We start from the raw sequence: 13821 nt of genomic DNA, 5'->3' as shown, positions 1-13821 counted from the left end.
AAATCCTGGATACGGCCCTGGCTACAAGCTACCCTGTCTCCCCACCATAAACATCACCTATTAGTTAGGGCTGGAAAAACCCAGCAATACGTAAGTACTTAAATACTCCTATCATTTTTTTCAATACATCCAATATGGGTTTTATGGGTAATATTGTAATTACCAGAGTATAAAATGAATAAAATGAAATAATGTTGGTTTCGCTAATGTTGGTTACCAAATTTAATACAGGAAGTAAGTGATATGTAATGCCAAGTGCTTTGTTCTTCTCAAATCAAATTTATGTATCATTAAATTTAAAATTGACAATCAGCCAATGATTCATCACAATATTTTCTCGTCTCCAAGATCTGTGTAAGTCCCACATCAAAATTCTTTCACAATCTATTTCTTGGTCAAATTGAGCCTCAGAATAAGGTAAATCCTATGGGACTATAAAATTATTTCAGGAATTTCGTTATGTAACAGGGATTAAAGATGAACTTACCTATGAAAAAACTGGAAGTGATGGTCAGTCCTAATCCAATGTAGAATTGGGTTTCCGAAATAACCTGGGCAGAGTAAGGTGGTTCAGCCATTTTCACGTCTTATTTATTGTGTAGACACTTTATTACATTAAATAAAATTAATTAAAAACTTATCAAAACCTCTGCTCCAAAACAGGGAAGTCCATCTCACAAAAATTTTGATTTTTGATAAGCGAAACAGCATTGAAAAGAAAACTGGAAAAAAAATCTCGAACGAAAATCCAGAGCAAAACAAAACTGATAAGATGTGAAGCTAGCCAAGAAATGTATTTTTTTCCGGTTAAAATTTTCCTGCCAAAGATCAGTTCAAACGATACGTTGGTCGTGGAATTTACCTAGGTACTTACATATGTAGGTATTTGACATTTTTATTTTTAATATTTTAGGGTGACAGTTTCTGAATGGAGGGAACTGGAACTGCTAAGGTCTGAATAGAGGGAACTGGAACTGCTAAGGTCTGAATGGAGGGAACTGGAACTGCTAAGGTCTGAATAGAGGGAACTGGAACTGCTAAGGTCTGAATGGAGGGAACTGGAACTGCTAAGGTCTGAATAGAGGGAACTGGAACTGCTAAGGTCTGAATGGAGGGAACTGGAACTGCTAAGGTCTGAATAGAGGGAACTGGAACTGCTAAGGTCTGAATGGAGGGAACTGGAACTGCTAAGGTCTGAATAGAGGGAACTGGAACTGCTAAGGTCTGAATGGAGGGAACTGGAACTGCTAAGGTCTGAATAGAGGGAACTGGAACTGCTAAGGTCTGAATGGAGGGAACTGGAACTGCTAAGGTCTGAATAGAGGGAACTGGAACTGCTAAGGTCTGAATGGAGGGAACTGGAACTGCTAAGGTCTGAATAGAGGGAACTGGAACTGCTAAGGTCTGAATGGAGGGAACTGGAACTGCTAAGGTCTGAATAGAGGGAACTGGAACTGCTAAGGTCTGAATGGAGGGAACTGGAACTGCTAAGGTCTGAATAGAGGGAACTGGAACTGCTAAGGTCTGAATGGAGGGAACTGGAACTGCTAAGGTCTGAATAGAGGGAACTGGAACTGCTAAGGTCTGAATGGAGGGAACTGGAACTGCTAAGGTCTGAATAGAGGGAACTGGAACTGCTAAGGTCTGAATGGAGGGAACTGGAACTGCTAAGGTCTGAATAGAGGGAACTGGAACTGCTAAGGTCTGAATGGAGGGAACTGGAACTGCTAAGGTCTGAATAGAGGGAACTGGAACTGCTAAGGTCTGAATGGAGGGAACTGGAACTGCTAAGGTCTGAATAGAGGGAACTGGAACTGCTAAGGTCTGAATGGAGGGAACTGGAACTGCTAAGGTCTGAATAGAGGGAACTGGAACTGCTAAGGTCTGAATGGAGGGAACTGGAACTGCTAAGGTCTGAATAGAGGGAACTGGAACTGCTAAGGTCTGAATGGAGGGAACTGGAACTGCTAAGGTCTGAATAGAGGGAACTGGAACTGCTAAGGTCTGAATGGAGGGAACTGGAACTGCTAAGGTCTGAATAGAGGGAACTGGAACTGCTAAGGTCTGAATGGAGGGAACTGGAACTGCTAAGGTCTGAATAGAGGGAACTGGAACTGCTAAGGTCTGAATGGAGGGAACTGGAACTGCTAAGGTCTGAATAGAGGGAACTGGAACTGCTAAGGTCTGAATGGAGGGAACTGGAACTGCTAAGGTCTGAATAGAGGGAACTGGAACTGCTAAGGTCTGAATGGAGGGAACTGGAACTGCTAAGGTCTGAATAGAGGGAACTGGAACTGCTAAGGTCTGAATGGAGGGAACTGGAACTGCTAAGGTCTGAATAGAGGGAACTGGAACTGCTAAGGTCTGAATGGAGGGAACTGGAACTGCTAAGGTCTGAATAGAGGGAACTGTAACTGCTAAGGTCTGAATGGAGGGAACTGGAACTGCTAAGGTCTGAATAGAGGGAACTGGAACTGCTAAGGTCTGAATGGAGGGAACTGGAACTGCTAAGGTCTGAATGGAGGAAACTGGAACTGCTAAGGTCTGAATAGAGGGAACTGTAACTGCTAAGGTCTTACTGTCTCAAAAGTGAAGAGAGAAGGAAGACAGAAAAGGAGAAAGCTAGCTGTTCCAAGAACAGGAGAAAGCTAGCTGACTTCAATCTCTTTGATAGTGTTAGTTCCTTTCTTTTTTTTATTTTTATTATTTTTTTCTCTTAACAATTATCTATCAGGGTTTAAACTTGAAATTTAGAAGAAAAAAAGATTGTTTTCTGTACATCAGTCATACAATTATGAGAAAAGTTTTACATTGATGAGTAAGTAGCTATGTACAAGAAGGTTCAATAAATATGGGTGTTTATAATAATTATATACAGGATAAAATATGTAAATACTATGTAAATGATTAATGTATAATTTATGTTAGTTCGACATCACAAATATCCAAGTCTTGGTTGAGTGGTGTGCTATAACCAATGACATTGGCACAGTGTTCTTCCCCCAGATTAATTCTGGAAGCTGACCAAATTTCGATACCAATAAAATGGTTAGAGGTATCGATGATATGAAGTTAGTATACAATTAGAAATAGATTTCGTAGAAATATGTAAATACTATGTAAATGATTAATATATAATTTATGTTAGTTCGACATCACAAATCTCCAAGTCTTGGTTGAGTGATGTGCTATAACCAATGACTTTGGCACAGTGTTCTCCCCCCAGATTAATTCTGGAAGCTGACCAAATTTCGATACCAATAAAATGTTTAGAGGTATCGATGATATGAAGTTAGTATACAATTAGAAATAGATTTCGTAGACAGAGATCTGTATTTGGTATGCTAGCAAATGTAAAGTTTATGGTTCGAAATGTAACTGAAGGTATGGTTAGTTGTGATGTTTTCAGACAGAATGAAAATATTGAAGTAAAATAAATCTAGACAGAGATTATAATTTCTTATCAACTTAATAAACTGAATGAATTTGAATTTATTAATCAGTAAGTCTATGGATTATTTATGAGTCTCACGACTTATGGGTAAAAACTTATATCAATTTACAAAGTAAGTTCATTAATTTTAGTAATTAAAACTTAAACTTAAATACATTAACATCACATCGAATAACTTAGATTCACTATTCTAAATAGGTACACATACATACATTAGATTCAATGTACTTAATATCTATACATATGCAAGCTGCCTGCAAATTGGGAAGCTGATTATTAAGAAAAAAAAAAATAATAATAAATAATTACTGTCACATGTCATTTTAAATTCTTGACAACAAGTGGAAGAGTGGAATACATACATTAGATTCAATGTACTTAATATCTATACATAATATTATATCCAAGCTGCCTGCAAATTGGGAAGCTGATTATTAAGAAAAAAAAATAAATAATTACTGTCACATGTCATTTTAAATTCTTGACGACAAGTGGAAGAGTGGGTTCAATGATGACCAAAGCATAGAATTTTATCATTTTTTGTTGGTGAAGAACTCCTAAGAACAGATCTCGAAGGATTACGTGGTAGAAAAATAGAAAATACCTTGGACAATAAAAAATAACCTCTCCTTGTTCTAACATTTCCCGGAAGACACTCTTAATAATTTACAAAGTTCACTTTGCCCCGTCGATTTTCAAGTTTTAAAGCAGTTTAACGTCACTGGAAAGCTGTGTCCATAGCTCCATAGTCGACTCCGACTGAAACCGTACACTGCCTCGACAACATAGATTCACCTCGTCGATCGACGACGTCGAGTATGTGTGGACACAGCTTGAGGGTTTTAGTGACAGAGGTTTTAACCTCCATTTGATGACAACCATCCGCCTACTCACATGAACCTCACCCAGCCTGAGTGGGGCCGAGAAAATCTAGGAGCACGCCCGTTTGACTGCAGCCGTCTTTTTTCGACGACCTAGAATGAAGGAAGAGACAATGGAAATATAATGGAAAATGAGATGGGAAAAACACTTTGTATTACTGTCATATTTAATAATAAAATTAAATGAATTAAATTGAATTGAGATATTGCTCAAAAATAGTTTCTGAAAATATGATAATTCTAGTTGCCTATTGAAGTCAATGAGCTGATGAGCTCGGATATTCTTTCTGGACATCCAAGGGGGGTTTAAACCCCAAATCCTTCCACTATTGAAAACAATGAGCTCAGATATTGTTTCTGGACATCCAAGGGGGGTTTAAACCCCAAATCCTTCCAAAACAAACTACACCGTGATACCAAGACTAAAGTAAGTATTTATTAATTAGGTCAGAAATATCAGGATATCGCCCCCCCAAAAAGGCACCAAAGTGGCCGCTTAGGTGTAAAGTCATTACCTCGTGCTGTTGCTATTGCTAGCGGCAGAGCTACACCGTGAGACCAAGACTAAAGTAAGTATTTATTAATTAGGTCGGAAATATCAGGATATCGCCCCCCCCCAAAGGCACCAAAGTGGCCGCTTAGGTGTAAAGTCATTACCTCGTGCTGTTGCTATTGCTAGCGGCAGAATTATCATCCTTCTCGTTAGAACTATTAGAAGACCGGTTTTTCGCTTCGCTCGGTGGTTTCCTCTCATATTCACATCTCTTCTCTATGCTGGCTGTACGTTTAACCCGGGGGGCGGCTTTGGACTTGAACTCAAACGATGCACAGGAATCCCCCCTATGGGATTCTCCGTAGGCGATGGATTCTAGAGTAGTACTAGCACCGGCCGCTAGGGCCATGAGCTGAGAGGGGGACATCTTCTCCTTGCTACGGGGATTAGAGCCTGTCCCCGTGCGATTCCTGTAGGGGGACTCTTCTGCGGAGGGAAATAAAAGAGGTGGGATTAGAATTTATGAATTTAAAACAGCCTAGTTAGCTTGGAAGGTAGCGCTTCTGCCTTGTAAGCTCTAGGACGAGGGTTCGATTCTCGCCCGTGCCGGATTTGATAATAAACGGATAATGTTCGTTCCCGGAACGGCTGGCTTTGTGCTATCCTCTCTTCGCCTTAGCAGTTCCCTCTTTCAATCCTGTGTTTTTTTCGAACTAAATGAGTTTGACAAGAGGTATATAGCTATAAAAACGAGGGTCTTATCCTCCAGAGATCGAAGAGAGATGAGAGAAAGTCAGCTGTTATGAGAACGAACCTTATTTGTTTAGAATAAAGTTCGCCCCAGGCGAAAATCCCCGTAAGGTAGCGCTTACAAGAGCGCTACTTTCAAAGATAACTGGGCTGGCTACAGGGCTCAAGAAAAAGGCCTCAGAAACATCGGGTATAGCTAACAGCTACTAATTGAAATAAAATAAAAATCTCTTCCTTACAACCTACTGTCCGTAGTGTTAAATAGTCTTTTTTTTAAATATATTTTTTTATTATTATTTTTTAAGTGCCTCCAAGAAGGGGAAAAATCCACAGAAAATGTCCTTACTTTTGCCGGCACTATTTCGTCCGCTGCTACCTTTGCCAGAGCTGCGGGATCCAGAATTACAGGACTTGATCGGACTAAAGCTTCGTGACGAAGGTATAGGGCCATGGGTGTGATGCGGGTGTGCTTCTGTAGGGGTCTTGTCCATGTAGCATTCCTGCGGGATGTAGTCGTGAGATGCCTTAGGACTGGCCTCGGGGGAGGAACATGGGTTTACCTGTGGGAAAGAGGGTAGAATTGGAAATTTTGGAATAAACTTCAGCATTTTTTTTTTTTTCAAAGGTTTGATAGGGGGAACTGTAACTACTAAGGTCTTATCGTCCCGAAATCGAAGAGAGAAGGAGGACAGGATAGGAGAAAGCCAGTCGTTCCGAGAACGAACCCTATTAGTTGTAGGATAAATTCCGTCCCGGGCGTGAGTCTCACACTTACAAGATACTAAGTTTTAACGATTTTACATTTAATTTGACTCTGTTTATTCCGCGAGAAGCAGAAACTCGTAAAATTCGTGGACAAACTCAAGTGTCAGCCCAAAGCAATCACATTTGTGAGAGCTGATTGAGAGGCTGACGAAAAACGCCCGCCTGAGATCCTCCCCCTCCCACCCCTACACCTGCTAGGGCGGAGGTTTTCTCCAGAATGCGACGCACTTCTGCCTCCTGTAAGGGAAAAGTAGTTAAGGTGTGATAGAGGGAACTGTAACTGCTAAGGTCTTATCGTCCCGCAATCTAAGAGAGAAGGAAGACAAGATAGGAGAAAGCCAGCCGTTCCGAGAACGAACATTATCCGTTCAGGATAAAATCCGCCCAGGGCGGGAATCTAACACGCGGCCTAGCGGTTAGTTGAGCTAGGGTTCTTCATATCGGAGGGGAAGAGCCACTTGCTCGCATCATGGTGGGTAGATAAGGTCTGAATCAGACTCACCTGAATATCGGAGGGGAAGAGCCACTTGCTCGCATCATGGTGGGTAGATAAGGTCTGAATCAGACTCACCTGAATATCGGAGGGGAAGAGCCATAGAAGGAAGACAAGATAGGAGAAAGCCAGCCGTTCCGAGAACGAACATTATCCGTTCAGGATAAAATCCGCCCTGGGCGGGAATCTAACCCGCGGCCTAGCGGTTAGTTGAGGTAGGGTTCTTCCACCCAACCGCTGTTCTTTTCAATCCTCCAGCGTTTAAGATATTTTAGAGAACTTTAGATATTCCTCGAGCTTGTATTTTTCGAACGCGAGAGAAAATTTTCCTCACCGCTGCAACGAAGTTTTAGGTATATCGAAAGTTTATCATAGTGGTACTATTCAAGTTGTAACACCAACTTCACTTGTACTATTCAAGTCGACTTTTTTCAGGACCTAGATTGTCATTGAAGAAATTCGGTACGTTCCCACAAAACTGCAACGCCAACTTCACTTGTACTATTCAAGTCGACTTTTTTCAGGATCTAGATTGTCATTGAAGAAATTTGGTACGTTCCCACAAAACTGCTCGACTTTTTTCAGGATCTAGATTGTCATTGAAGAAATTTGGTACGTTCCCACAAAACTGCACCTAAACAAGCATGGAATCGGCTGGTTCCAACAGCTATTTCAATATGTACTTTAGATTCTCCAGCACTGGTTACGTACCTGTCGCTCAACTTCAGCCGCTATCTCCTTCTCCTCTTCCTCGAATCTCTTGTTCTCTAACTTCTCCTCATCCAGCTCACTATCTTCTCCCAGGTGCCCAATCGGCTGGTTCCAACACCTATTTCAATATGTACTTTAGATTCTCCAGCACTGGTTACGTACCTGTCGTTCAACTTCAGCCGCTATCTCTTTCTCCTCTTCCTCGAATCTCTTGTTCTCTAACTTCTCCTCATCCAGCTCACTATCTTCTCCTAGGTGCCCATTCGGCTGGTTCCAACACCTATTTCAATATGTACTTTAGATTCTCCAGCACTGGTTACGTACCTGTCGTTCAACTTCAGCCGCTATCTCCTTCTCCTCTTCCTCGAATCTCTTGTTCTCTAACTTCTCCTCATCCAGCTCACTATCTTCTCCTAGGTGCCCAATGTCCGGTCCCTGGGTTGTAACACCATTACTGTCACCGCTAGAAACACAACAGGATTGGTTAAGAATGCGTAACGCATGCGCAGAATACATCCAATATTTTAAAGCAGTTTAACGTCACTAGAAAGCTGTGTCCACACATAGTCGACCCCGTCGATCGGTGTCGACTGAAACCGTACACTGCCTCGACAACATAGATTCACCTCGTCGATCGACGACGTCGAGTATGTGTGGACACAGCTTGAGGGTTTTAATGACAGAGGTTTTAATCTCCATTTGATGACAACCATCCGCCTACTCACATAAACCTCACCCAGATCGATCGATGTCGACTGAAACCGTACACTGCCTCGACAACATAGATTCACCTCGTCGATCGACGACGTCGAGTATGTGTGGACACAGATTGAGGGTTTTAGTGACAGAGGTTTTAACCTCCATTTGATGACAACCATCCGCCTACTCACATGAACCTCACCCGGCCTGAGTGGGGCCGAGAAAATCTAGGAGCACGCCATTGCCCAGATGGTTACCCATATGGAATTCCGGATACCATACATGTGCAATGTTGCTTCACTTCGGTGAACTGGTGGATTCAACGTGCTATCGCCGCTGTCTGCGACGGGCCGAGTTTGAGGCCTGCTGGTGTCGAGACTCTTGAAAGTGGTGGGGTTTGGGTCCGGAGGAGGTGTTGATGTAGTTCATACTCATGGGAGGACCTCGCGGCCATGGGGGAGTGTATCTGGAGAGAAAAGAATGGGTGGGTGGGATTGATTACGCAATGGTCATCGATAATAATACATAACAACAATGCACGGTTGGTCCAATGGTTACGCGCTTGCTTGCCATGCAGAAGGTCCCGGGTTCGAATCTCACAATCGATAAAAAATACCAATATTTGGCTCAATGTTGAATTATGCTGTCATGCTTTTTACTTACCTCTCCGAAGCCGAATAGAAAGACAGAAAAGTCCAAGGAGAGTGAAAAGACAGAGTCTATTTGAAGGAAACCCCTAAGCCCTAAGCGGAACGTGCAAACCTTACCGTTCAAATAAAAGTGTTCATCTGTTTATATTCACAAAGTAGTATATAATTGGTACCAAGGAAAGAAAGAACAGAGGGTAATCTAAAAGATATCCCATCATTTAAAAAGCACGAGAAATCATGATTCAGTTTGTATTCTCTTGTACAACTAACGTTAATTGACACATTCGAACATCGGTTTTCTGATGTCATCAAGGTACAACTTTAAGGATTTAAAGGAAAGAAGAACGTTAAGCTGAAATACCTTAAATATAATCACAACAAATCCGATTCTAAATTTCAATAAAGCACCATCAGAAGCCGTTAACAAGAGCAAAAAATAAAACCCTTAGAAGACACCCAGCTTTCAATACCAGAATTGTTGAAATGTCGGAAATTTTGACCATTAGGCCATTTTCCTCCCCAAAAAAACCCCTTAGAAGACACCGAGCTTAAGAAGAAGATACTCAATACTGAAAGTCATGCAAAAGATTTACCTGCGTACCAATATTTGGCTCAATGTTGAATTATGCTGTCATGCTTTTTACTTACCTCTCCAAAGCCGAATAGAAAGACAGAAAAGTCCAAGGAGGGTGAAAAGACAGAGCCTGTTTGAAGGAAACCCGTAAGCGTAACGTGCAAACCTTACCGTTCAAATAAAAGTGTTCGTCTGTTTATATTCACAAAGTAGTATATAATATTGGTACCAAGGAAAGAAAGAGCAGAGGATAATCTAAAAGATATCCCATCATTTAAAAAGCACGAGAAATCATGATTCAGTTTCCAAGACGTATTCTCTTGTACAACTAACGTCAATCGACACATTCAAACATCGGTTTTCTGATGTCATCAAGGTAAAACTTTAAGGATTTAAAGGAAAGAAGAACGTTAAGCTGAAATACCTTAGCGACGGGCCGAGTTTGAGGCCTGCTGGTGTCGAGACTCTTGAAAGTGGTGGGGTTTGGGTCCGGAGGAGGTGTTGATGTAGTTCATACCCATGGGAGGACCTCGCGGCCATGGGGGAGTGTATCTGGAGAGGAGAGAATGGGTGGGATGAATTACTCAATGATCTAAATCATGATTTATTTGAGGTAAAGCTGAGAGCTTCTTCACAATTTTTGTGGTTATCACAGCATTACTAAGAGCCTCCTTGACTAATTCTGACAAATCAGATATTTTTTCTTTTTACTCTGGTAATGCCGCCACTGGTCGCTACTCGATTAAAGTAGCTACTCAATTGTCCTCACATGGCTGAGTGCACCCCGAACTCCAAGCACAGAGCCGAAAAAAACCTCGGCCCCACCGGAAATCGAACCCGGACCTCCTGCGTGCAAGCCTAGTGTGATACCCACTCGGCCACGGAAATTGCTCAAATTACTCAATGGTCATATTAATAATACCAACAATGCTCATTTGTACTCCTCGAATAGGGCTGAAAAGTTCTTTTACTGCAGCAGTAGACTCAAATTATATCGAGGACAACATTCAATATCTCAGATAGGATCTGACTTCAAAGTTTTTCTGTTTAACAGGCGACCGTCTTAAAGGCGTTTAAACGCACTTGCTTGTCATGCGAAAGGTCCCGGAGTCGATGCCTACCATCGACAAAAATTTGCAATCGTGTTTCGATCGACAAACTGCTTCAGATGTGGTTTCAGTTTTAATGGGAAAAAATATTAGCAGGATAAATAAAAAAAAAAAAAAAAAAAAAAAAATGCTCATCTCGAGTAGGGCTGAAAAGTCCTTTTTACTGCAGCTCTAGACTCAAATTATGCCGAGGACAACATTCAATACCTCGGATGGGATCTGACATGCTTTTCTGGTTAACAGGCGACCATTTTAAAGGCGTGGCAAAGCACTTGCTTGTCATTCAAAAGGTCCCGGATTCGATGCCTACCATCGACAAAAATTTGCAATCGTGTTTCAATCGACAAACTGCTTCAGATGTGGTTTCAGTTTTAATGGGAAAAATTATTAACAGGATAAATTGAGCAAGCAAAGAGTAATACTTACCTCAGACTATCAGGTTGAAACACTTGCGTGACTCCCTTATGAGGAGGTAAGGGAGGTGGATGACTACCACTATCCTTGTGAAGCTTAGCACCGCTTGAGTTACGAGGTAGGATTCTAACTCCTGCATTTGAATTACCTGGAAAGAGAACAGATCTCACTTAATTTAAATGCCGATCTATTTTATATTCGTTCTGACTGCGGTGGAAACAAAAAGAGACACGGTTAATTAAGACGGTCCATGCAGAAGGTGCCGGGTTTGAAGCCCGACATGAACAAAAAATTTGCACTTGAATATCAATTTTGCAAAGAGTTCAATGGGTTACTTTCTAGTGGTCTCGTGTTGAATCAGCACCTAAATGGGGAGTATTGTGTCTTTCCCCTCCCTTCCATCTTTCATCTTAATGTACGGATTTTACTTACTCGGTGGTAGGAGGGGTTCGAACTCAGGACCTCGGTGTACATTGCTACTACGCACAGGTGGAGGGGGTGGCACACTTCTGAGCTGTTTCATTGGTTTGTTCTCGGGTTGATTCTGTTGCAGCTGATGCAACAGAGTGAGAGGTGTTGCAACTCCGCCGTACATGAGACCTGCAATTAAATAATGTAAATTTAACGTGACGAGAGCTACAGAGGGAAAAGAGTCGAGAAATGGAATTGAGGGGACGAAAAGGGAAAGGGAGGCCGAAGAAAAGGTGGAAAGATTGTGTAAATCAAGACTTGGGTAAGAAAAATTCATCTGGACATGAGGTACACAATAGGGCTGCCTGGAAGAGACTGACAAGAAACACCAACCCTATTTAAATAGGAAAAGGCTAGGAAGAAGAATAATTTAACTTTAACGTGACAGATAGGAGTCTAGACTCTAGTAGGGGAACCCGCAACTTAGCGCTTACAGGATAGATGGATTGGAAAGGGTTGGAGTAATCCACTAATAGATTAAGTAAGTTTGGGGATATTTATGTGGTTTCAAATTTGATTATTGATTATTGGTTTTGTTTATGTGCTCGTAGAGATCAAACATTGAAAGGGAATGTCTAAAACAATATTAGATCTCCGCTCCGGATAGATGGATTGGAAAGGGTTGGAGTAATCCACTAATAGATTAAGTAAGTTTGGGGATATTTATGTGGTTTCAAATTTGATTATTGGTTTTGTTTATGTACTCGTAGAGATCAAACATTGAAAGGGAATGTCTAAAACAATATTAGATCTCCGCTCATTTGCTGTTTTCCTAGGGAGAAAATTACCCAAAATACATAGAGTACAATAAATTCGTCAACAATCCAATAAAGGTTCTAAAAAATTAACAAAATTATATTACAACAACTGTATTAGTTTAAAGTTCAAGTAATTCTAAATTTGCTCTATTGCCAGCAGGGAGCAAAATCAGCAAATAAAACAATATTAGAAGCAGCTCCAAATATCTACGCAAGGTTCTGAGCGCAGCAATATCCAACAGCTAAGAATTAACAAACAGTAAAAATAGATACCTGAAATACCTAGGGAATATAACTACCTAACCAGCCCAAGCCTAAGAATATGTCCCAATGATTTCTTAGTCTTAATCTCTCAACCTGGCTGAAAAAATCAGCAAATAAAACAATATTAGAAGCAGCTCCAAATATCTACGCAAGGTTCTGAGCGCAGCAATATCCAACAGCTAAGAATTAATAAACAGTAAAAATCTAAAAATAGATACCTAAAATACCTAGGGAATATAACTACCTAACCAGCCCAAGCCTAAGAATATGTCTCAATAATTTCTTAGTCTTAATCTCTCAACCTGGCTGAGTCGACAATCTCATTGAACTTTAATTTTTATAGTCCTCCTCCTACCCATACCTAGGCAGGAATTGAACCCACGTCCTCCTGTTTACTAGGGAAGCATCTTGATCACTACACCACCGAGGCAGAAACAAGGATATGATCCTCAATTACATTCATATTATGTGATATGCCGTACTATAAACTGGTATGGTAAGAGCATCCCAGGACAGCTATTTCGAACTTTTGATTTTGATTAGCAGAGAGTGTCCTACTGAAGGCAGGGAGTGTCCTACCGACTCCCACTTCAGTGTCGAAATTAAACAAGCCGTGACTAGCCCTCTCATTCGTTTAATTTCTTAACATATAGTGCGTATAACACGCATAAAAAAAGATAATAATCACATCAGTAAGAAGGATGCTAGAAGCAAAGAAAAGATGTAGTGTGTAGAGTTGACAGTCGAGAATTCATCCGTCCCACTTCAGTGTCGAAATTAAACAAGCCGTGACTAGCCCTCTCATTCGTTTAATTTCTTAACATATAGTGCGTATAACACGCATAAAAAAAGATTTTAAAAAAAAAAAAATCAAACTTGGCGCAGTCGGTAGCATACGACCCGAAATGAATCTGATGCGCAATCTAAAATATTGTTTAAAGTTAAATATAGGAGTGTTTTTATTTTTAAATTGATAAGCTGTGTCCACATGTAGCGGAGGGCCGTTGATCGACGAGGTGAATCTATGTTGTCCAGGCCGTATGAACGCGAAATGAATCTGATGCGCAATCTAAAATATTGTTTAAAGTTAAATATAGGAGTGTTTTTATTTTTAAATTGATAAGCTGTGTCCACACGTAGCGAAGGGCCGTTGATCGACGAGGTGAATCTATGTTGCCCAGGCCGTATGAACAGTTTCAGTCGACATCGATCGACGGCCGCCGACTATGTGTGGACACAGCTTAAAACAGCAACAAGTTTTTCCTACTTACTTGTGTATGATTAGGCAGACCCGTAGAGTCCATGCGACTGGCCACATTGACGGTATTGCCCCAG

The 13821-nt window shown here is 41.1% G+C and overlaps 2 protein-coding genes across 2 annotated transcripts; both read right to left on the bottom strand.

The window, feature by feature from the left end:
* Positions 1-2919: 2919 nt before the first annotated feature.
* On the bottom strand, positions 2920-7810 carry LOC103520775. The gene is made up of 7 exons (XM_026831759.1): positions 7807-7810; positions 7548-7630; positions 6846-6914; positions 5925-6138; positions 4993-5314; positions 4360-4428; positions 2920-3013 (listed from the first exon to the last, which is right to left on the bottom strand). Exons 1-7 carry the CDS (start codon positions 7808-7810, stop codon positions 2920-2922), a joined length of 855 nt encoding a protein of 284 aa, XP_026687560.1.
* A 2085-nt stretch (positions 7811-9895) lies between these two features.
* Positions 9896-11593, bottom strand: LOC103520774 (formin-like protein 14; the record flags this gene model as incomplete). The annotated part of the gene is made up of 3 exons (XM_008485874.1): positions 9896-10022; positions 11006-11141; positions 11426-11593. Coding segments are annotated over 3 exons (431 nt in total), but the record flags the coding sequence as incomplete, so codon positions are not given.
* Between the last annotated feature and the right edge of the window lie 2228 nt (positions 11594-13821).

This window comes from Diaphorina citri, unplaced genomic scaffold, assembly GCF_000475195.1.
Source record: "Diaphorina citri unplaced genomic scaffold, Diaci psyllid genome assembly version 1.1 scaffold4048, whole genome shotgun sequence".
Classification (NCBI taxonomy): Eukaryota; Metazoa; Arthropoda; class Insecta; order Hemiptera; family Psyllidae; genus Diaphorina; species Diaphorina citri.
Note: the sequence above shows the minus strand (reverse complement) of the source record. Positions and strands in the feature narration are given on the sequence as shown.

Bases quoted from the DNA above. Each gene is read 5' to 3' on its own strand.
- LOC103520775 (XM_026831759.1), bottom strand. The intron at 6,915-7,547 runs GTACGTAACCAG...TCCGATATTCAG, and splicing joins CGGCTGAAGTTGAGCGACAG to GTGAGTCTGATTCAGACCTT. The intron at 3,014-4,359 runs GTGAGGTTCATG...GTCAGCTTCCAG, and splicing joins CTCGGCCCCACTCAGGCTGG to AATTAATCTGGGGGAAGAAC.